This window comes from Sebastes fasciatus, chromosome 22, assembly GCF_043250625.1.
Source record: "Sebastes fasciatus isolate fSebFas1 chromosome 22, fSebFas1.pri, whole genome shotgun sequence".
In the NCBI taxonomy this organism is placed as follows: Eukaryota; Metazoa; Chordata; class Actinopteri; order Perciformes; family Sebastidae; genus Sebastes; species Sebastes fasciatus.
The window spans coordinates 16291512-16315366 of NC_133816.1; the positions used below are offsets into that span (position 1 = coordinate 16291512).

General features: G+C 41.0%; 1 protein-coding gene across 2 annotated transcripts in view; it reads left to right on the forward strand.

Annotated features, from left to right (window-relative positions):
• The window catches only part of lrch4 (leucine-rich repeats and calponin homology (CH) domain containing 4), a 50518-nt gene extending 29653 nt beyond the window's left edge, over positions 1-20865 (forward strand). The window contains exons 5-18 of one of the 2 annotated variants that reach the window (XM_074622777.1): positions 724-970; positions 1531-1627; positions 2993-3110; positions 3259-3368; positions 3485-3540; positions 7096-7251; positions 7634-7705; positions 7904-7958; positions 8065-8128; positions 8604-8705; positions 8805-8896; positions 9547-9684; positions 10119-10196; positions 11156-14527. In XM_074622777.1, the coding sequence (XP_074478878.1) occupies positions 724-970; positions 1531-1627; positions 2993-3110; positions 3259-3368; positions 3485-3540; positions 7096-7251; positions 7634-7705; positions 7904-7958; positions 8065-8128; positions 8604-8705; positions 8805-8896; positions 9547-9684; positions 10119-10196; positions 11156-11398 (1628 nt within the window). In that variant the 3' untranslated portion in view covers positions 11399-14527. Of the gene's footprint in view, positions 1-723; positions 971-1530; positions 1628-2992; positions 3111-3258; positions 3369-3484; positions 3541-7095; positions 7252-7633; positions 7706-7903; positions 7959-8064; positions 8129-8603; positions 8706-8804; positions 8897-9546; positions 9685-10118; positions 10197-11155; positions 14528-20584 lie in introns of those variants that run through there. The other variant, XM_074622778.1, reaches the window with a different exon arrangement.
• The last annotated feature ends 2990 nt before the right edge of the window (positions 20866-23855 follow it).

A 23855-nucleotide genomic window follows, 5' to 3' on the forward strand; every position in this document is an offset into this window, starting at 1 on the left:
GGATATTTAGAAATTGCTAAATCAAAACTAGCTTATATATTAATTTATCTCTGTTTCTCTGTCACATGTACTTCAACATCCACTCCTAAATTACCGTTTGCATACTGTTTTTTCTTTGGAAGTTTAACAGGCCATGATAACAAGTACAGTCACGATTTCAGAGTTTTGGCATCGACTTGATAACGAAGTATCGGTTCTTGTGACATCCCAACTTGGCACAATCATATATTGTACGACCGTCCCTTTCTTGTGAACGCGATATCTCAGGAATCTCTTCACATTTGGCACAAACATCAACTTTCACTCAAGGATGAACGATTAGAATTTGATTGTCAAAGGTCACTGCGACCTCACAGAACACATTTTTGGCCATAACTCAAGAATTCATGTGCTAATTATGACAATTTCACACAAATGTCAGGATAAAATGATGTAGTGATGAAATTTTTTGGACCGACATGGATGTAAACAACTTAACCAGTTGGCGGAGGCATACTGCGAGGCGGTAGTTCTAGTTGTTAATTGCCCTACCGTCAATAAAACTCAATACTTCCTGCAGGTTTTTCACTTCAAACAGCCAACCAGGAAATGACTTTTAAGACTTTTAATGTAAAACATCTGTGCAGGAGTTGCTGTAAAATTGCAGCTGAAACATTATAAATGGAGTACACGGACAGAAGTTACTGACTAATAAATTCCCCTCTCCCTCTTTGCACCATCCAGAAATATCTGAGCTCCCCCTCGTCCGGCTCGATGTGTCCTGCAACCGCATTTCCCACGTGCCCTTGTGCTACCGCCACCTCCGTCATCTCCAGAGCATCTTGCTGGACAACAACCCGCTGCAAATGCCGCCTGCGCAGATCTGCTCCAAGGGCAAATACCACATCTTCAAGTACCTCAACATGGAGGCCTGCAAGAGGACTCAGGAGGAGATGGAGAGACACCTGAGGCCCACTGGGTTCAACAGCTGGTGAGGAAAGACTAGAGGGAGGAAGCAGTAGCTGAAGGGAGAAGGCAGTTCAGGGAGTAGCAGAAAGGATGAAGGAACAAGCTAATTCCAAAACATGTGCTAAGCCGATGTCTGACAGCCCGCACTAGTTAGGAGTTATGGAAATAAATATGTTTCGCCACCACAATATTCACTCGAGAACACGCACTCTTATGCCAAAATAGGAACAATGTGAACATGATGTGAGAGGATAAATGGCAGGAGGTACGGTAAATGCAGAATAGGGAAATGGATGATAAATGATGACAGTGAAAGGGCATGTTAACTAAGAGGAAGCAAGGTTTATCAAATATTTATATACTTGAATGGACCCCTTTTAGCTACCTAGTGAGCCATTTCCATGGAATAGACAGGACCAAGGACAGCGATAAGAGAGAAGACAGAAGAGTCTGTTCTGGAGAGGTCACTGCCCTTTAGATTGATGAACCACTATGTAACAGTCTCCCAACAACACTGCTGTGTATTTGTTGTGTGTGTGTGTTTCACTTCTCCTAATGTGTGCTCTGCATGTTTCCCTGAAGTCTGTCAGACCAGGAGCTGTTCACAGGGCAGTTCGGAGGGCTGGATTCTGGCTTCAACAGCGTCGACAGCGGCAGCAAGCGGTGGTCTGGGAATGAGGTAAAACTACTGGACACGCACAATCATTTCTGTACTGCCCCTAACATGTGTGCTGAGTGAATACATTATATGTTGATCAAACAGAAGTGTGTAAATTTACTAATGCTGCATTTAAAGCTAGGGTTGGTAATGTTGAGAAACTAGCAAGAGTACACTAGATTTAAAAAATGATCTAAAAAGCCCGGAAGTCCCTAAATCTAGAGAGAAAGTCACCAAGTCATCAACACTGACTGTCCCTTCAGGCCTCCCTCCAAAGACACTCTCCCCAAATTATCATTATTATCATTAACACGGCTATTGTTAGTGCTCACAGCTGTCAAGCTAGCAGCTTGTGGAAGACTCCGGTGACATGCAATGAGTGCGATCAGGTAGGTTCATTCGGTATATTACAGTCCAGTGACAGCCACAGATACCAAATTGTTTTCTCTTGTTTTGTCAGAGCATTTGATTTATCTGGTTGTCGGGATGTAAAGAAAATTAAAAAAACAAAAACAAAATTTGAACCGCAACATCTCCGGTTCAAATCGATCCTCTCTCTCTCTCTTTCATCTTTCTACTACTGTACTGCCGTCTAATGAAGGTATACAAATGCAAAAAAACAATAGAATTGTTTGCCTCCATTCGATAGTGGACAGGACAGAGGAATGGACGAGGAATGAGGGGGAGAGAAAGCAGGGATGGCGTGAAAACAAAGGTTCCCGGAGTCAGTTGCAATCAGAAATCGCTGAAATGTGTAATTTCCTAATCAGTAATTTGCCTGATCTTCATGCATGGTTCTTTTCTCTTGGGAGGGGTGAGTGCATTCAAAAGCCCATTTGGATTTTTACAATTTCTACAGCACTATAAATTTTTTAGTTAGGGGTTGAAACGCCGACCATGAACCGCAACATCTCCAACTTTGAAGAAAATTACCAACCCTAGCTTTAAGGTCTGATGACCCTGATGAACAGTTCGAGGTGGACAGGGACATATTTGACCCCAACATAGTCAATGCTATATGATGATTAGTGAACCAGAATATAGAGTAAGAAGTGACGATATATCAGCCAAAATATGACAATAAGAAAATAGCATAGTACTGTAGTATGAACATATTGGCATAGACTACAGTCACACTGCTGGTGGTTGAAACTGCATTTGAACCTCAGCATTGTTTGGCCATGCATTGGCAGAGAGGCCGACTAAACACTGTCCAAAGCTACCTGCAACTACAGAGCACAATCGCGATTACATATTTAAATCTATTGAGAGCCCTAATATATATACTGTATATATAAAATGCAACATATACAAATACAGCCTACATATCCTCTGGTGTTCACAACCGACTACAGATCAATGACCGTTATCTGTCTGTGTGTCTAGTCAGCAGATGACTTCTCGGAGCGTTCCCTCCGCATGGCTGAGGTCAGCAGAGACCAGAGGAACCTAGAGGAGGAGGAAGAGGGGGAGGAGGATGGATCTCCTGTGGAAGCTAACAAAGGTGAGGAAGGACACACCTGCTCTAACCTGTGTTTCATGTAATGAATCACATTAAACAGTGTTCTGTTAAAAATGTAGGTCTCTCTGAAACAGAAGATTTGTTTTCACATAAAGAGAAAATCTTAAAGACTCTTGTTCGCTCTTTGCAGTGAATGGGGTTGCTGAGCATGTGGACTTCATTGACAGCAGTGTGACAGAGGAAGAGGAGGAGGAGATCAGGATGAATCCACCCACACCTCCACTCACAGCGCCTCCTCTGGTACCATTCATTCACAGACTGATCAGCAATTGTGTCACATTGGCTTGTTGCTTAACATCCTGCCTTGCATGCATTCTTAGAATAAGGAAGTAATTGATTGTGCCATTGATTTCCAGGAACAGAAGGAGAGCTCTTCTTCACCATCCCGAACCCAGGACTCAACAATATGCAGGTAACATACTTGAAAATAGACCCTTTGCATGGCACTGCTAATTTTTATAAAGTTAAAACAGGAATAGTGGTTTATAGCACAACAAAAGGAATATTGGCTTAAAGCTCAAAACTGAAATATTGGTTTAAAGCGCAAACCAGTAATACTGGTGTGACGTAAAAAACTGAATATTGGTTTAACGTAAAGTAAAAAGTGGAATATTGGTTTAACGTAAAAAGTGGAATATTGGTTTGACGTAACGTAAAAAGTGGAATATTGGTTTGACGTAACGTAAAAAGTGGAATATTGGTTTGGCGTAAAAAGTGGAATATTGGTTTGACGTAAAAAGTGGAATATTGGTTTGTCGTAAAAAGTGGAATATTGATTTGACGTAACGTAAAAAGTGGAATATTGGTTTGACGTAAAAAGTGGAATATTGGTTTGACGTAACATAAAAAGTGGAATATTGGTTTGACGTAACGTAAAAAGTGGAATATTGGTTTGGCGTAAAAAGTGGAATATTGGTTTGTCGTAACGTAAAAAGTGGAATATTGGTTTGACGTAAAAAGTGGAATATTGGTTTGACGTAACGTAAAAAGTGGAATATTGGTTTGACGTAACGTAAAAAGGGGAATATTGGTTTGGCGTAAAAAGTGGAATATTGGTTTTGGCGTAAAAAGTGGAATATTGGTTTGACGTAAAAAGTGGAATATTGGTTTGACGTAACGTAAAAAGTGGAATATTGGTTTGGCGTAAAAAGTGGAATATTGGTTTGGCGTAAAAACTGTAATATTGGTTTGACGTAACGTAAAAAGTGGAATATTGGTTTGGCGTAAAAACTGTAATATTGGTTTGACGTAACGTAAAAAGTGGAATATTGGTTTGACAACGTAAAAACTGTAATATTGGTTTGATGTAAAAACTGGAATATTGGTTTCACGCACAGATGGTAATATTGGTTTAAAAAGCAAACTTGTAAAATAGTTTAAAGCATAATACAATAATATTGGATCAAAGCATAAAATAATAACATTGGTTTAAAGAGCAAAATAGGAATAGTGTTTTTCAGCACAAAACTGGAAGAGCAAATGGATAAGGATGTCAGAGTTTCTAGTGACAGATAATGGAGGGAGTAAAAGGAGACTGAAAAACATCACTGCCAATGTGTTAATCCTCTTCAGGGAGGAATGGGTGATAAGCAAGAGGGTTTATGGGAAATGTCTCAGCTTTCTGTAACACGTTTGGCGTTGGACACAAGTACTGACCTCTACCAAGGTCTCATTTGTTTACACTTCTTGTGCCACGGTATTCCAGTATATTTGAAAAGCATTTCCATATAACCTTTAATTCTACTCGGCCTGTTTCTGTGACAATTCTTCGTCTAAACTCAGCAGTGTGTTGGTTTCTCTGGTTGGAAACTGTGTACTCACTCAGGCACTCGTGAAAAAGACAGATGAGGTTTTATCACTTTTTCTCTCTTTTCCTTCCTTGTTTTACAAGGTCAATTCACCGGGTATTTGAAGAGCTGGGAAAAGTCAACAGACTGCTATTCCCATTAGTTACAGTGGCCCTCAAACTCTGCATGTTGAGTGCCTGTGGGTGCTGTTATCTCGGGAGGTTAACAGTCGTCACTCGTTGACTTCCCCAGACATTTATTACATTGTAGCAACAGCATTGTCTAAATGTCCACGTATCTTTTGAAAGCTGATGTAAAACAAAGCAAGCGCAAAACCAGATACCAGTAGAGTCAGGGTATTGGCTTAATCCGAGTGGCAAAGGTACTGTAGTGTCGTTGCCAACGATTTCATTAGCATGAAATCACTCTAAAGGAATGAAGTGGAGCAAAATGGCAGTCTGATTATCAGGCTAAAACCTTGTAAGACATACTTTTTGTGTGACTGTAGGCCTCTGTCACATTGTGGTTGGGTCTTATACTGTATTCAATCTTAGTAACTTGTATCTTAATAGCCACATCTTCCTTTTAGATGCGGTGTTGTCAGCAGCCCGTTTTGTGCTGAAGCCCAGCAGGCAGCTTTTATCGTGCTGCTCTGTTGTCCCGTAACCAAGATAACTACATCGTTGAGACTTAGTGTCCTGGCAGTCCCATTGGCTACATATTAATATGTGACACAGAGCCATTGTTCTCAGCTTCTGGAGCAACAAGCAGCATGCTTTATTCAACATTTTTTGAGTTTTATTAACTGTCCTCTCTCAAATTACTACCATTCAATCAGCACTTAAACCCTCATTGACCCTCGTATACCGGACATGATTTAGATCTGGTAACTAGACTACCAGTCTGGTCTTTCTGACTGAGGAAGATTTAGTTTAGCGGTTACACAATCCTGTGTCTCCTCTTAAAACGCTTTACAATCAGCTGGAACAAACGGATGCTCCAAATCTTGGCTTCCAACACTTCCTTTGAGACTCCTAAAAATAGAATACTGACACTTAAAATGGAAACTCAACACTCACTTTCTAACCAGACTTTTACATTTAAATGACACAATGATTTTACACAGACCAGCCTTCAGAATAAAGGTGCAACTCTATCAAATCCCTTCAATAGACTTGAGTTTATTTAATATTAGCAAATGGATTGTTTGATATTTACTGCAACTTGGACTCTTGTTAAATGGTTGAACTATGAAAACTACCATAACTTGTGATTGTGTTGTTATTAACCAAATTTGTATTTCCTGCCCAGTTGGTTTACTTTTGACTTGATTGGGCCGGTAAAGATGTTTTCTGTGGCCTGTGATAACTTGGGCTTCTTTTTGCACCATTTACCCCAATGAAAAGTTAAAGGTTCTCTATACCATATCCAGAGCATTAATATAGCAGTAAACAACTATTTTGCTATGTAAAGATATAGAGGTGTAATGTCTACCTGAGCAGAGAATGAAGTCTCTCTCCCTCTGTGTGTGTTGGAATCACAGCTTCTCTGTGCTTTGTTGACATAGCCGGGCCGGCCTTGGGTGCCTTTTTAGTGTTGATGCATGTGAGCGTGCCCCACTGGCTGGCTCACGACCGCCGACCTGCACTGCTCTTATACGGCACTTACAGCTGATAACGCCGTCCCAACCGACAGCGCCCTTGCGGAAACGTACCCTCCGGTTCCCCCGAGGTTAACCCTTAGATCTGTCAGCACTGTTACTGTTATTTGCACTGTTAGTATTTTTAGCATCTCAGCCATCGCCATGTTGAGAGCCATGCGGAGGCAATAGAAATGCTCCCAATCTTGCATTTAAATCAATGCAGTTTATTTTTTATAGCGTCAAATCATAACAGAAGTTATCTCAAGACGCTTTTCATATAGAGCAGGTCTAGACCGCACTCTATGATCCAACAAGAAATCCCCCATGGGCAAGCACTCAGTGTTACAGTGGGTCAACCGGTTGGATTGGGTTGAGAGAGGGAGAGATGCAGTTTGTTGGGAGTCAACGGTTTGCTGTCAGTCAAATCTGATAACAGTAACTCTTTTATTAACTTGTACTATTTGGGTAGTATTTCACTCCTGGGTGGTGCAACAAGTTCAAACGGTTTACATGTCATTGTCTCTCAACCCCTCTCCAGGTCCAACCTCCAAGTGGAGGTGGGCACCCCATCGTCAGCCTCCTCTTCCCCCCTGTCTCCCTCCAGCCCCACCCTGGAGGAGCGGAGGAGGCCGGGCACCCTGTTCATCTGGCAGGAGAGAGAGCGCCTGCAGCAGCAGCAGAGAGAAAAGGCCAGGTAAACACCCATTCTCACTCTTTATAGCAACGTTTCTGAAACCAACTGTGCTGATTTTATTTTGAAAAGCAAATGTTTGTCAGCAGTAAACTCTGTAGTATGAAGCTTTCGATCCTTTATGATGGAGGAAGAAGCATTTTGAAGTGTATGAATGGATAAGACACAGATACCACATGACATCAGCCATATGAATGTGACTCTGTATTTCCTTTTATCACTGGGACACACAGTATGTACATGTATAGAGCTTGTATATGTTATCATGTGTAAAGCCGTTTGTGTTGCACACACACAGAGAGGACCGTCTCTCTGTCAGAGGCAACTCCCTTCTGTCTGTCATATCTAATTATACGCTCTCCATGTCAAAACTCTAATTTTGCAGTTTGCTGAAGTCATCCAGCAAAGCAGGAAGTCATGTGGCCGCCGCACCACCACAGACAGGAAGTAGCTCAGCGTAAGTAAAGTCTGTTGAACAGATAAAACACAGCAGAGAAGCAGCAGCAGAGAGTCAGATACTCTCCATGTTCTATTTACTTCCATCGTTTTTGCATTTCCTCAGTCGATGCTGATTTACAAATTGAGGGAAGTTTGAGGGTGTGGGAAGTGTTGCCCTTTCTGTACTGATCAAACGATGGTGTCTGTCTCCCCCTAGTGGTGGCTCTCCAGAGAACAGCAACTCCCACTCAGGTCTTCGGCAGCGATGTGCGGTGAGTAGTGCCCCCCTATTCCTTCAGGAAACAGAGCTGAGAGCTGCACAGCTGGATCGTGAGTTTCCATTGATAATAAGTCTGACTTGTCTTCCTCTTTTATTAGAGTGCTGATCAGATGAGCTCCATTTCTCCGTCAATACTTCTGCAACGCTCCAGCAGCAGAACAGGTACACACCTCCCTTTATTTAAATGTATCTGTATAACACGCAGGAGTGTTTATAATTAGTATTTCATTACTCAACCCACTTGTGCCCAAAGATTATATTTAGTATGATAATGAAAAATGCCACAACAGTACAACTTTGAAAATTTTTAGAGCACATGAAAAATCACACTTTTATTTATAGTCAGGATTTTTGTCAAATTTGGAAAATGTAAGCACGTGTTTATTAAATATTTTCCATATGAAATATTATTTCTTTTAAATATTACTTTAATATTATTAAAGTCTCTCTTATGGCCGTTTTTGATGAATGCAAAAATAAAGAACTTCTGTATTATCTGTTTTATTATTCAGAGTGTGAAAGTTCGTTCTTGATTTTGGAAACAGTAGTTTGTTAAAAACATCAATTTAAGGTCCACTTCTGTCCTGTCATCATGTCATGAGTGAATCTGTAACCCTGACCTGAATGTTTTTGTTAGAATCTCCGTCCTCCCCGAAGACGTCCCCTCCACCCGGTCAGGCCCAGAGACCCAACAGTTTCCTGTTCCGTGCCTCCTCCCGCAGCAACGTCAAACCCACAGGTACACAACGACACAACACACACACACTTCACACCTTCATTCAGTTCTGCTGCAGAGATGTTCCAACGCTGCATGTTGTCTTTTTATCATTTTTCTCAGTGTTTACTCTGGGTGAGTCTGGCAGAAGTGAGTCTCGCACCATGCTGCGTTCTCCTAAAGAGGAGAGACCAGACATCACACAGCTACGCAAGGTAAGCCCCAACACACACACACACACACACACAGACCTGGTTTTGGTTCAGTCATTGGATACGATGACGTAGTCTGATATGCTTATTGTAAAATTTGTCAATACTTCACTGGTTGTCTGAGGACCGACTTTAAGTTCAAGTGATTCTGTTCACAAAAATGCATGAATCTATTTATTCATCGCAAATTAATCACACATTTTGTATCTATTTTTTATCAAAATATACTTTAAAGGGAGATTTGTCAAGTATTTAATACTCTTATCAACATGTGAGTGGGCAAATATGTTTGCTTTATGCAAATGTATGTATAGATTTATCATTGGAAATCAATTAACAACACAAAACAATGACAAATATTGTCCAGAAATCCTCACAGGTACTGCATTTAGCATAACAAATATGCTCAAATCATAACATGGCAAACTGCAGCCCAACAGGCAACAACAGCTGACTATGACTTGCCCCAAACTGTATGTGATTATCATAAAGGGTAAAGGGGAGACTCGTGGAGAATCGAAGTGATCCCATTTGTATGATGTTTCTACACACGTATGCAAAACATCAGGAGAATCCTGTGTTTGTGTCGTGTGGTGCAACTGCTGTGTAAGAAGCTTTTTTAATGCTGATCCGCTGCAATACTCCGTCCTCAGACTCTGGAGTCTCGGCTGAAGATCACTCTAGCGGAGGATCTGGGCGAGGCCTTATCCAACGGCACGGTCCTCTGCCAGCTGGTGAACCAGATCCGACCGCGCTCCGTGTCAATCATCCACATTCCCTCCCCAGCAGTGGTGAGTCCTCTCTGCCTCTCAATGATCCACTCCAGACTGGTATTAACACTGTAGTATTAAAGCAAGGCTGTGTAACCTTTAAAAGAAGAAATAACACACAGCTTTGGCTAAATACACTCATGGGGTCTGATGCTCCAGCCTAATTCATGAGCAATCATTGGGCCGAATGAAATGATTGGATGTTTATTGCAGTCCTGTGAAAGCCACAGATACCAGATATGTTTCTCTTATAAATATAACAAGAGTGTATTTGAAGAACACTAGCAACCCTAGCTTTAACTGCAAATGAAAACAGATGTGAAAACAGGGAGGCTTCTTACTAACATATGATCAAAGGTATTTTTCTAAAAGCCACTATTTGAGAATCACAAAAAAGCAATCATTTCACTCCAACATGAAGTTCCCTAAATGTGTTTTTCTAATATTAATTTCAGCCAAAACTGAGCTCAGCAAAGTGTCGACTCAACGTGGAAAACTTCATTGCTGCTTGTCGCAAGCTGGGAGTCCCTGAGGTAAGAACTGTCTCACTCTCTGTCCTTTTAAAGCTGAAGTAGGTGAGATTGGAGCAAATATGATTATAAAACGGTCGCTATATCGTGACAGTAGAACATGACACAGGTAACGTGAAAAAAATCATGTGCCTCTGTGTCCTCCGGTGCTCCTAACGGCATCTACTAGATTTTACTTACCGTGGGAAAACAGGCAGTAAGAGCTGATCTGAGGTCTGCTGTCCAGCTGCTGTCTATGAGAGCCGGCTGTCAATCACTCGTGAACTCCGACCAAACTAGGCCGCGCTGATCAAATATGAATCACTATTCTGTTACGTTAATGCCTATTTCTCTTCTCGAATGTTTTCAGAATCATCTAGTAGTTCACGGTTTAGCTGTAAAATGAGAACGTTTGTGACGTAACGCCAAGTTCTGGTCACATGACCAGAGCTCAGCCAATAGGAACGCTCTCTCAATAAAATGACCTGTGATTGGCCAAAGTCTCCCGTCACGGGCTAGACTTTCTAAAGTCTGAAAACAGCCATGAGGAGGTGCAGAAGTCTAGTTTTCTCTCAGAACACTTGAATTACAATATGCTGAAAGGTTATTATGGAATTTTTGCCTAATGATGCCAAAAATATACTACCTACGGCCACTTTAAGTCTACAACCTTGATACATCTAAATGTTCTTTCCAAAAATGCAATGTTTAAAACAGAAATTAGCTGAGGTAGAATTCTCCATGTGCTTTGAGCTCAGTTGTGTTGCTCTATTATTCCTCTCAGGGTTGGACTGAAAGCCTTTTGTGCTTAATTGAATAACGTTTTCAACCAAATGCCATCATCTGGCCCACATTTCAGTCCAACCCTGACTCTGTGTTGTCCTTCTCGTCTCCTAGTTTTAACAATATAACTACTTATATTTTCCTCCTGTGCGTGCGTGTGTGCGTGCGTGTGTGTGTGTTGTCCTCCGTCTCCTGTCCAGACGGACGTGTGTGTGTCCTCTGATGTGCTTCTGTGTAAGCCGCCCGCCTTGCTGCGCTCTGTGACGGCCCTGCTGGCTGCTGAGGGGGGGGAGACGGCGGAGGACCGGTCCCCCCGCCACTCCTCACCTTCGTCTTCATCGTCCTCCTCCTCCTCCTCTTCGCTGCTGTCCACAGATTTCCTGCTCTTCTACTGTGTGGCCATGGCCCTGCTCTACGTCCTCTACTGCTACCTGCTCACCTAGAGGAGCAGCACACAGTACTTTTTATATACACGTGACTGTTGAACTGCTCTACAGGCTGACCCACTAGAACACACACACTGTCACTGTTATAGAGTGTGAGGCCAACATACACAGCTGCTTCCACAGTTGTCCTCTCAGACAATACTTCGCAGTGTGTGTGTGTGTTGTCAGCAATGCATACCCTCCATGGCTGTAGTGTGTGTTGACACTCACAGCTGCACTGGTTGGATGTTAGAGCCATAGAGAGCACGCAGCCGAGCACCTTTTATGAAACAGAATACACTACAGCACACTGAAGCTCTTCATTTAGACATTTAGAGGAGTAGAAAGCACTACACTGATACTGATACTGACACATACTACATGAGATGAACAGGGGCCTTAGCCTAGTTTAGCCTTCAGTCTCTAACACACAGCGGAGTTTTCTGTTTAACCGTCTGAGGCAGAGCTGCTCTGCAGGCACAAACTATCTCTCATTGGTTGAGACATGAACGGGCGGGGCAAAGGACCCTCAGCTGAATCCCAGTTCCATACTATACCTTTCGTATTTCATGCATGTGAAAGCACAGTTAAACTTAAAGCTGCATCAATTTGATTTTACTTGGCCACTTGGGGACAGTGCGACAAGCTGTTAACGCAACGTTACGTTATCATTAATTTGGAGTTGTGTTTGTGTAAGGCCAATATTCTCTCTCCTTTTTAGAACTGGTTTGGTCGCAAACAACTCCTGAGAAAAGTATCTGTCTCTTTAGCTTTTAAATGCTGCACTATGTTTACCATCTAGTCTCTAACTGTGTCGGTCTTGCTGTTTGGTAGCGTACGGTGGCTTTATCAGAGCTTTTTCACTCAAAACAGAACAGTGATGTTGCGGATTATAAGACAATGAGCTAAAAGAGGCTAAAAGCCATTAGTATTTAGTAATGAGTAGTATATCAGAAGCTTTATTGTTACTGTGAATTATGTATATAGCATAGCATGTACTACTGTACTGTATATTATATTAACAGTTTATTACAACTTGGGTTTTACTTTCAAAGCCATTCGTTTTAGCCAAAATGATGAAAACATCCTTCAGTTTGCAGACCAACTTCCCTAACATTAGTACATAGTGTGGAATTGGGAAACAGTGATAGATCTCAGGACTAGTTGACTAGTTAAGTAGCTTGCATGAATGCTGATTTCGCAAGTTCTAACTAGATTTGAACTTCTGCGTTCAGAGCAGCTCTACCTCTGAGACTCCTCGCTGTGTGTTTCGTCCTGAGAGAGAGGCTGGTGACGTAACCCCCGAGACTGAACTGTGAATGTGATTTTTCTAAGCTTTGAGACAGATAGTTCAATGTGGAAACCTGGATGTTACAGAACTCAACAATGTGACAGTGAGACAGATGATACAGTGCCTCTTACTGAACACTGACTGAGACCTCTTGCAGAGACTTGCTTCTTTTTTTAATGTCTGCTGTGCTAGCTGTGAGCAGCAGGGGGCGATGTCGCTGCATCGATCTCCCTCCAGACGGTACAAACCCCTCCAGGAGGTCATGCATGTGTAAAGTCTTTTTTTTTTGTCGTCGTCGTCACTGGTCCGTTCGACCAGCTGACGTCATGTTTGTATAAATGTAAACAGGCTATTAAATTATTGCTTTTTTATTTATTTTGGTTTCTGTTTTTGTTTTTTTTTGTTCGTGAGGTGAAACAGCAGAAGGTGTCACTAATTTAGTTTAAAAGCCTCATACAGCTTTGTGAAATCAATCAAATTAGATGCAATCAATATTCAATTATTCAGAGTTAAAATAACATTGATTGTTTAAAAGTTTCCCCCCCTTCATGTGATTGGTAAATAATTGATTCCCTGGAGGCTGCACATTTAACAGAGCATCAACCCTCTGCTGTTTTCTACCACACGCTGTGTCTGGCTTGATGCTCACAGAAGGTCAATGTCTGCAACTAAACACAGATTGGAATCTGATTATAATGCTTATTGGACTCATGTGGGGTTTGAAAGCTCATATCAATAGTGAGATGTTTGGGATTCAACCTGCAGAGCCTTAAAAATGCACATCTTTTGTTTCTTATCAAGGCCTCAAACAACATTTGAACAATAATGGAACACTAAAACTTTCTACTGAAACTCAAATGAATCCAGTAAAAGTGAATTATTCATAGGGAAGACTTCAGGTACAAAATGTTAAGGGAAAATTAATTCAATAAATAACCTAAAATAGCATTTTATAGGCTTTTTCCTGTAACTGTGGGAAGAGAGGAGCATCATAATATGAGAGGTGAACAGTTCTAATATTTATGTTGGTCTAACCCAACTCTTATGTAGTTGACTGTTTCTCTTAAAATATGGAGCCCCAAAGTTTTCAATATTAAATAAATAATTAAAAAAAAATCACATGAATAAATTGTGTAAAACATAGAAATGAAGCCATAAATTAATAATATAAGAAATGATTAAAACTAGCAGTTGTTGAGCTAGCTTGCTGGGGAAAATAAAAGTATGACTGGAAAACAATGCCAAATAATTAAACTGAAATAAATGTCTATGATGTAATAAAAGTTAACTCAAATAAAACTGTTCATATTAAAATAAGCATTAAATAAAATAAAATATTTCACAAATTATTGGTCCATGTATATATTTCATAATGTCTTTTTATTTATTGATTTAATATTAAACACTTTGGGGCCTCACATTACCAAAAAAGCCATTCTGTTAAAGTTGCAATCTAGTTTTATAACTAACTTTACTTATTTAACAAGGTGTGCAGCTCACTGGTTATTTGTGTCTAGTTCATGTCCACATCTCTGCTGTTGTCTAGAGGTCAGAATGTCCACTGTAAAAAAAAAACTCCCGTCCCATGTCTCACTTTTTTTATTAGCCTGCTGTTAAAATGAAATGTGTATATTTTATAAATGAAACTGGATAAGCAACAAACAGTAATCCATTCACTGGCTTAGACCACGCTATATTCTTTAATATGTTAGCGGAACAGAAATACAGCTGTATTTTATATTTATATGACACCCTTGTATTATTGAGAATCATTTTTGAGTTTATATAAATCTATATGTAAAGTTTTTTCCTCCTCCCGCTGTAAAGAAATTATTAAAAAACAAACTTTGACCATGTGCTGTTTGTCCGCTTGCCTGCTATGCTTTTGCTTAATCAGCCAAGAACTTAAATGTGATCAGGATATCTGCTGCTGCTCAACATCTTACTGTGACTTGTCATACGTCAAGTATGAAATGATTTATTGTCAAACTACTATTTTCAAGTGTAACATGTCAAGACAAGTTAGATTTTAATTTTAAACTAATGTAGGGTGAAGGATAAATCTGGTGATGTTTTGTATTTTTCTTGTCAACAAATCCCATGTGCAGAACCAAGACAACAATGAATGTATCTACTAACATGTATTCTCTTTGCCATGAAGCTCCATTGTTATCCTGCTAGATATCTAGATCAGAGGAGTTATAGATTTGTTAGAATACAACCTAATCTATGAACTATAACCCAGTTGACAGATAAATTGTTGGATGTTTCTGCAAACCACGAGATAAGTTGAATGTGGAAGTTTCTGAACCAAAGACGGTTTCAAAAATATGTTTCATATCAGCCTCGTATTTCGCTTGCAGAAATGCGCAATGACACGCGGTCAACGCTGAGAAACGTCTGGTTAAGTTTAAGCAACAACCTTACGTAGTTAAGGTTAGAAAAAACAATGTTTGTGCTAAAATAATAACGCAACAACATAACGTAACGCAGCAACGTAACGCAGCAACGTAAAGTCAACGTAACGCAACAACGCAACGTAACGTCAACGTAACGCGTCAACGTAACGCAACAACGCAACGCATCAACGTAACGCATCAACGTTACGCAACGCAACAACGTAACGTAACAACGTTACATCAACGTAACGCGACAACGCAACGCGACAACGCAACGGAACGCATCAACGTAACGCAACAACGTAACGCAGCAACGTAACGCAGCAACGTAACGCAGCAACGTAACGTCAACGTAACGCAACAACGCAACGTAACTTCAACGTAACGCGTCAACGTAACGCAACAACGTAACGCATCAACGTTACGCAACGCAACAACGTAACGAAACAACGTTACATCAACGTAACGCGACAACGCAACGCGACAACGCAACGCGACGACGCGACGGAACGCATCAACGTAACGCATCAACGTAACGCAACAACGTAACGCAACAACGTAACGCAGCAACGTAACGCAGCAACGTAACGCAGCAACGTAACGTCAACGTAACGCAACAACGCAACGTAACTTCAACGTAACGCGTCAACGCAACGCATCAACGTAACGCATCAACGTTACGCAACGCAACAACGTAACGAATCAACGTAACGCGACAATGCAACGCGACGGAACGCACCAACGTAACGCAACAACGTAACGCAACAACGTAACGCAACAACGTAACGCAACAACGTAACGCAACAACGTAACGCAACAACGTAACGCACCATATTGGTCCGCATATTATACTATGACTTTTTTTCGACATACTATACTATAATTTTTTTGGACATTTTTACGACCCAGTAAAGTGAAAGGATAAGTAAAAAAACAGAAGTCGATGTAGTCAGGCGTAAAGTGGCCATTTATTTTGAAGTGGACAATCAAATGAAGAAAAACGGGCTGCAGACAATCACAAACAATGTTGCAGAAAAAAAAGCGAACATAAGTGTTATGTAAAATGAAAATAGGAACAGTCTTCAGATGGGGAAATCAAACAAAGAAAACAAAACGGTTACAAACTAGAACTTAAAACCACAGCTGTGCGGGCAAACAACTAACGCTACAACTAACGCTACAACGTAACGCAACAACGTAGCGCAACAACGTAGCGCAACAACGTAGCGCAACAACGTAACGCAACAACGTAACGCAACAACGTAACTACTGTAAATAAACAACCGCCCTTAACCTTGCTTACGTAATGTTACGGAACAAGCGTAACAATGTTTCGTATAACATCACATACAACAACGCCGCTTTAAACAACGTGAAACAACGTCGCTGTAACATCACTTTTTATGAACCCCCTGGCAGAGTGCCACAGACCCCAATTTGAGAATCATTGCCCTGGACCACCATTATGACATTAGGAGAAACATGTTTTAAGACACAGACGCAACAGCTGGTGAGAACAACAGTTGTGGGGGGTATTTCCCCACACCAGCCACAGGGTGGCAGCAAGCCACGCAAAGATGAGATTTGTGCTTTATCAAACAAAAAGTAAGAGATGGACTAACAACATTGTTGGTTTTGGTCATTACATGGGATTTGTTGACAATAAAACAAATATAGAATATCACCAGACTTATTCTTTAAATACACAACATGCAGCAATTGGTAGAGTTGGAAAGGAAGACTCTCTCAGATCAGTACAGGACAGAGTTAACAGAATAGCTCCCTCTGATTTTACCAGCTTTAAGTCAATTTCACAACACACTGACACCGATGAAATGTGGTCAGATTGTGAGCCGGCGTGCAGACATCCTGATGTGCCCTGTGCTTTAACCTCTTCTAAAGCTCCTGTGTGCTCTCCAAACAGCAGCTTTACCATCATAAACTCCAGCTGGCCCTAGTTGGAGCAGGTGAGTGTGTTGAGTCAAGGTCAGAGAAAAGGAGAAATCAGCCTGTAGGTTTGTAAGCTGCAACCATTCACAAGGAGGAGACTCAATAAATAGGGCTGTCACCTTTCTCGTTTTCCCTCTCTGCATCACTTCATCCCGCTGCTCTGCTCACACACACCACTGGAGCTGGGAGTCAATTGTCATTATTTACATGTCATGCGTATAGGCAAGTAATCATTACAGAGTCAGCAACGCTGATTATGGAGATTTAATCTCAGAGACGTACCGGCAAATGTTTTAGTGGGTGAGCGGGTTCCTCTTGGGGGGTTTCAGGGGTCACTGAGGACGATCCAGGGGGCCCGAATGACTCACTCTCTGTGAAAATGGAAGAGATTGAGAACCATTACAGCAGACAGCACCCGTGCAGAGTGACTACAAATCCATCCAGATTGATTTTTAAGCCTGAGATTTGATGAAACAACTATCAGGATAAACATGCAATAACAGAAAGTGTTGGCGGATCACGGTGGAGCCTTTAACCACGACTGTCACAAGAGTTCCGGCAACACAACAAATCTCACAAGTAATCTCAGCAAGATAAAAAAAACAACTCGAATCTCAAGGTTAATTTATTTCACTGTGTGAATAACCATCTGAATCGAGCTATGCCAGCACATGATCAAAGTCATACGACATCAGAGTAGGCATGACAGGGTTAACATCATCGAGGGCCCCAAAGACTGTAGGATGGACGACGCATCTCCACCGAGCACAGCCGCAGCTTGTCAGCGAGAGAGACTCACAGCTGTCAATCATGACGTATATATAGCATCAAATAACAAATTAAAACCAAACTGATCAGAAAAATGAACACTTGAACAAACATCAGCGTGATAAGAACTACCTAAAATGACAGAAACCATCTTTGGGAAAAATTTTACTTGACGTGTACTTTGACGTTTTAGTTTGGCCCATGTCCCATCCACTAACATGGAGGGGGCGGGCTTTATGACCTATACTGCAACCAGCCACCAGGGGGAAATCCAGATGTTTTGGCTTCACTTTTGGGGAGCCTATCTACCCCCCATATCTCTAACCCTCTGTGCACTGCTCTGAACAATAATCTACATAACTGTCACATCACCATATAATAGTAACTCAACCAGTTTATTGGTCAAAACAACCACTTCATCACCAAATAAAACTACCCACCAAAGATAAGAATTCAAAATCATGATTGAGTAGGCTGGCTAGATACACTCTCACACCCAGCACATGCAGAGAAACTGGATTAGTACATCAGAGGCTATTTAAACAAACCATACAGCACACATGATCCAGACACTGTTATACAGCTACACTCACCAGACATTCATAATTACTACTATATATAATATATTACTACTACTACTGTTCTCCAGCTCCGACTGCACGGCAGCAGCGAAGCCGGATTGGAGTCTGATTTTGCGTGGAATCCCACCCGTTGGCACGTTTACCTCTGAAGGTCATATAGAGGGCATCAGTATTAAATAGTGTGTGGACATGGTGCCATGTCATCCAGTCATGGAGTCATGGATCATGGTTTCAACTCTACGCATGTTGCCTTTATTTCACAAGAAGAGTGCACTGCTATTCAAAATAACTTCATCAAACTCTGAATGTGCTCTGACAACCAAGTTAGCTGGATAAAGAATGAACAGGATCAAGAACAGGTCAAGGAAGAAGGCCGCCCCCACCCAGAGCCTGGTTCTACCCGTTAAAGGGGAGTTTTTTCTTGCCACTGTTGCTCATGTGGGATCTCTTCTTGGATCTCTAAATTATAGAGTACGGTCTAGACCTGCTCTATATGAAAAGTATCCTTTGATAACTTCTGTTATGATTTTAACGCTGTATAAATATAAATTGAATTGAATACTTTACCGATCTGACCGTGTTCACACCAGCCTATATCTATTCAAATACCCACAGACTTCCTGCCTGCCATGGTATGAATGACAGAAACACTTCATTACAATTCAGATCACAGATCCTTCTTTTCCATTAAACATCACATCACCGTTCTATTGTACACTGTAAGTGAGTATGTGGTTCTTTTTCATTCTGACGCAACCTGGTTGCTTGTTCCAAGAGAAAGTGGAAGTAAGTCTGATTTAATAGATTTTCATTTCAGCCCTGGAGGCAATAAACACTCCAACACTGTGTGGATGTTTCTGTATAGAAGATTGAAATGACATGCTGCGCTACAGAGAGCCAGTGAGCATCGTCTTATAAATGTGTTAACTCTTCACCGCCGGGTTGGCTTTTATATCTTACACATCACAGTATACAGATGGGTTGTAGCCTATATCGCCTTACAGGAAATAGTTGTGATTGATGAATCAACAGTTGAAACCAGAGCGTCCTATTTGGAGATTAATAACAGTAGGAGAATTAAAAAAGGACATCACTTACATTTTATTTAATATATTTTAAAGTCCCAAACTGCTTTTATGTGATTAAAGCATCTTGTCAGACTAATCTGACGGCATTAACTCTGGGTTGGATCTGTGGGTAGCAGGTGTGACCAGTAGTTTATGGTGGCTAATGTCAGCAAATACTGACTAACTTTAGAAACCGTAGACGTATTTGTGCATCTGACATTAATGATCAATTTTCATTATCCTGTTTATTATCACTTGCTGCGCAGCAAACGTTACAGTCTCATTATGAAGCTGGGGTCATATTTAGCCTAGCTAATAAAGTCTGGGAACATAAGACTGGGAACAGCTATCCTGGTTCTGTCTTAAGTTAAAAAATACATCTACCAGTTAAGGCTGAAATACAAACCAGGCAAAGAGAGAAACTCTGGGGTCCCAAAATGCCAAATCAAAAAGTCCATTTTTTATTTTGACAATCTGGTTATTGCAAATCTGTAAGAGAATTTAAACCACAAAAAGAACAGGCAGTTTCTGCATTGTTTCTTAATCTTGTGGGCTTGTCTTGTTTTTGAAAGATCTTTATTATTTTAGTATTTGGTGCATATTCCTGATATAAGTTGTATTTCATCAAATGACCACACACTGACTGACGCACAGAAAAGCAAAGCATTAGTTGGTTGGTTTCTGGGTCTTTGAGCGTAAAATGTATTGTATTGTCTGATGTGTTAATAACAATCATCAATCATCATATCAAGACATCGGCCTCCAAAGATTTACATATTTTGAACTGTTCACTCACGCCAAAACACATCAGTGACCGTAAATTGGTCGCGAACTGTCAAGATCCTCCTAATTCAGAAGGATCGAAATCATAAATTGATTTCAATTTTTGTAATATATCTCCCCTTTGCCTCTGTCAGCTTCTCTTTATATGGGTATTTGTTTTTCACACGTATGTTCTATGATAAACGATTGACAGATGACAGATGAATAGAGCGGTGACAGGTAATGACAATCTAACGTAGCTCCATATGCCACCCCTCCAAACATGGCAGCGTGATCCTATTCCCTCTACAGACTTCACAGATGTACAGAAATGTATGTTTGTATCTTACCTGCATCTGCTCACTCCTTTCTTCCTCCCTTCCCAGGACTCCTTGTGTTCCCCCCAGCTCATCGTAGAGGACGAGGGGCTGAGTCGGCTGGCCCTGACCGTCCAAGCGTTGGTCGACCTGGCCGACGGCTCCCAACGGGTCCCCAAACAGGAAACGTCTGCTGGCACAGCGTAGCTGCATCTGCAAAGATTTAACAGTGTTACACCAAAGAGATCCATCTCAGGGCTAGTTTTAACATGTTCATTCCATTGACTTTACCGGTACTGTGTCCACAGATCAAATACATGGTAGCAATAAAAAGATAAACTGTAAATGCCTTCAAGCTTCATGCCGTCTTTTTTCATGTCTCGTAGTAAACATTAATTTACACAAGTTGAAAGAATAATTCAACGTACGCTTTCTCTCAGAGTTAAATGAGAAGATCAGTCCTCAAGTGATGTCACTTGAGTCAGCCTCCGTCCTTTCCACGCTGCCCATTCGTTGTCTGTGTAAGCAGCCGTGCAATGCATTCTGGTAGCGCGGCGTCAAGTTGGCCCGTTCCTCATTTGCATAAAGTTGAGGTCTCGGCTACTTTATGCAAATCAAGGGCGTCCGGCGCGACTCGCCTTCAAGCATTACACCAAAGAACGTATATTGCCAAGAAGTGAAAGTCAATTCTTTGTTCCATTGCAACATCAGAGCTACGCTTCCGCCATTTTGGACTGAAAACATCTACCGAACGCCAGTTAAACGTCCACCTACAAAGTGACGTACAAAAGCAAAACAATTATTTCTATTTTATCTTCATATTTTATTGAAAAAGCCTGTGTTGAACAATTAAATATTATAAATATAATATGCATTTTCAGTAAAAAATAGCGGCAGTGTCTGTCACCGGAGTTTCATCTCTTTGCTTCCATACATTTTGATAATAAATCTGAATCTACGACCAAATTGTCAGTGGTAGAATTGCATTATGGATAAATGCACGGAATAAAAAAGATAATATCTGGTTCTGCTGCATCATAAATTGGTGGAATATTCATAGAAATAAATGTGATATTAATCCTCTCAATTAGCTTCCAAAGAGAGAAAGTGCATTTTCAAAAATGTTGAACTAAAGTGGAATTACAGACATATACTAAAGAAAAACATTACCAACATCTCCATACTACTTTTAACAGCATGTAAAATAGCAGCCCTTATCAGCAGCAGTCTATAAAAAGGGAGATGAGAGACATGTGACCAGGTTGGACATGCTGGGGATGTGAAATACAGGTTTATTTTTGTAAACCTGTGAACGAGTCAACCTGTGTCTCGTTCAGTGCTGCCAAAGCGTAGCAAAACGACCTAAATATACGGACTGTTGGAGTGAACATCCTGTTTTTAAACCGCTGGTTCCAGTCACTACTGCAGAGAGTGAATGGGTACGGCTGAGTGTGTCCTCTTTGGGCACTTATCACAACACTGACAGCGAAAGGTTTAATTAACGGAGCAAAACGCTCCGATCAGAGGTGCGTTGGTGTCTGTTAGGAAACACTGTTTTCACCTCTGACTCACTCGTCCAACTGGAGTAAACACATCTGTTGCAAGGCTGTTGCAGAGTGTTACATGCTGCTAGGAAGGGTGAAACATAGCCTGCTGCTCCGAGTTGAAAAGAAGGAATTTGATTTTTTTTTGGAGCATCCTGTGAATGAGGAGACTGATGATGGAACTGGTGCAGCTATATACTGACTTTCTTTCCCATTTTTAACATTTTGCCAAACACAACCAGTCCTCCCACCTGACTCTCAAAACGGTGAGTTCACCCACATTTAGAAAAACACATTTTCTCACTTTTGTTTTGTGGCATCTAGCCATGTAGTCTGAGACAGATATCAACAGGTCAATGGCATTTTGTGGTGCTCAAAGCATTAAAGACACATCAATATTCATAGGGACTATTTCTTCTGCATAAAGTAGTTCCAATGCAAAGTGTTTAAAGTGAGATCTGTGATAGAGTATATATATGAAACCTATAAGAAATGGTCTTAATAGCTTAAAAGTGTGACTCTTTAAATCAGTGCTGACTGCAGTGACTATTAAGTGTTGTAAAATAGCAAATACATGTGTTTGCCCAAGAATTTAATCAGCCAATAACAGGCCACAAAAGGTTATGAGTTAAGGCTGCGTCAAATTAATCATCACAGCTTCAATCATTGTGTAATGAAAAAGAAACTTTCACTGTATATACTACATGTCTCAATGTATTGAATCATGAAAGTTTGTATATTTGCCTATGTTAATAGTTACAGTATGATATATCAGATTGGCTCTTTGATCGATCATTTAACCAACAAAAACCTTAAATCAGTTAAAAAGGATATGGATATTTTTAAGCGTATATTGTTTACATTTTGAATAGGACTGTCAATCCATTAAAGCATTTAATCGTGATTAATGGCATGATTGCCCACAGCTAATTGAGATTAATCGCAAATTAATAACACTTTTTTTAGCGTTATTTAGCCTCTATCGCAACTAGGTTTCTTAGTTTCATATGATACCATTATCTTCACTCTAGCTTTAAAACGGATCCCGCTACAACCTAAAAATCGCAACTTGCATTAATGCGTTAAAGACATTTGTATCGTTAAAATGAATTTGCATTAATCACGTTAACCTCGACAGCCCTAAGTAAAAATAATTATTTTAAAATCTTTATGTACCTGCCTTGGCTGCTATTTTCAGAAAGAAATGTTGCATTTGAGCTGTTTCAAATGTGTCATTGCTCTGAGCAGCACAAATGCAATTTCCCTGACCTCCCCTGTACTAAGGTGCAAATAACCTCGGCAAAAAAAAATTGTTTCAGTGAAGTGCTAATAAACTATCCAGCATCCAGCTCGATACAAAGGCCCAGCTGCTCCTCTGTTTGTCACACCTCCTCCCTATCAAGGCCGAGGAGAAGAGAGCTGCCTTCCCTTCATTAATCAGCTCTGGCTTTAATCACGAGTCAATTAGCAGCGTGGCCTAATTGACTATCATCTTAATTGCTCTATGCCGCTCCGCCTTGGAGGACCGTCTGCTGCCAGCTTATCGTCTCACTTCTCGATAAGACACACTTAATGATCACACTCGTGTATGGAAATGTCGTCGGCCCGATTCCTGTCACGTCCGAGCCGATGCCCTCACGAGGCCCACCGCTAACCGACTGAAGAGGCAGCCTGACATTTATGGGATGTAATTGAAGATGGGTATGAACCCCCACACTCCGACATAGATGGATATCAGCCAGCAGCAGATCTGCTGTCCTGCTTCATCGGCCCGCGGTGAGACGAGGCTGAGAAGA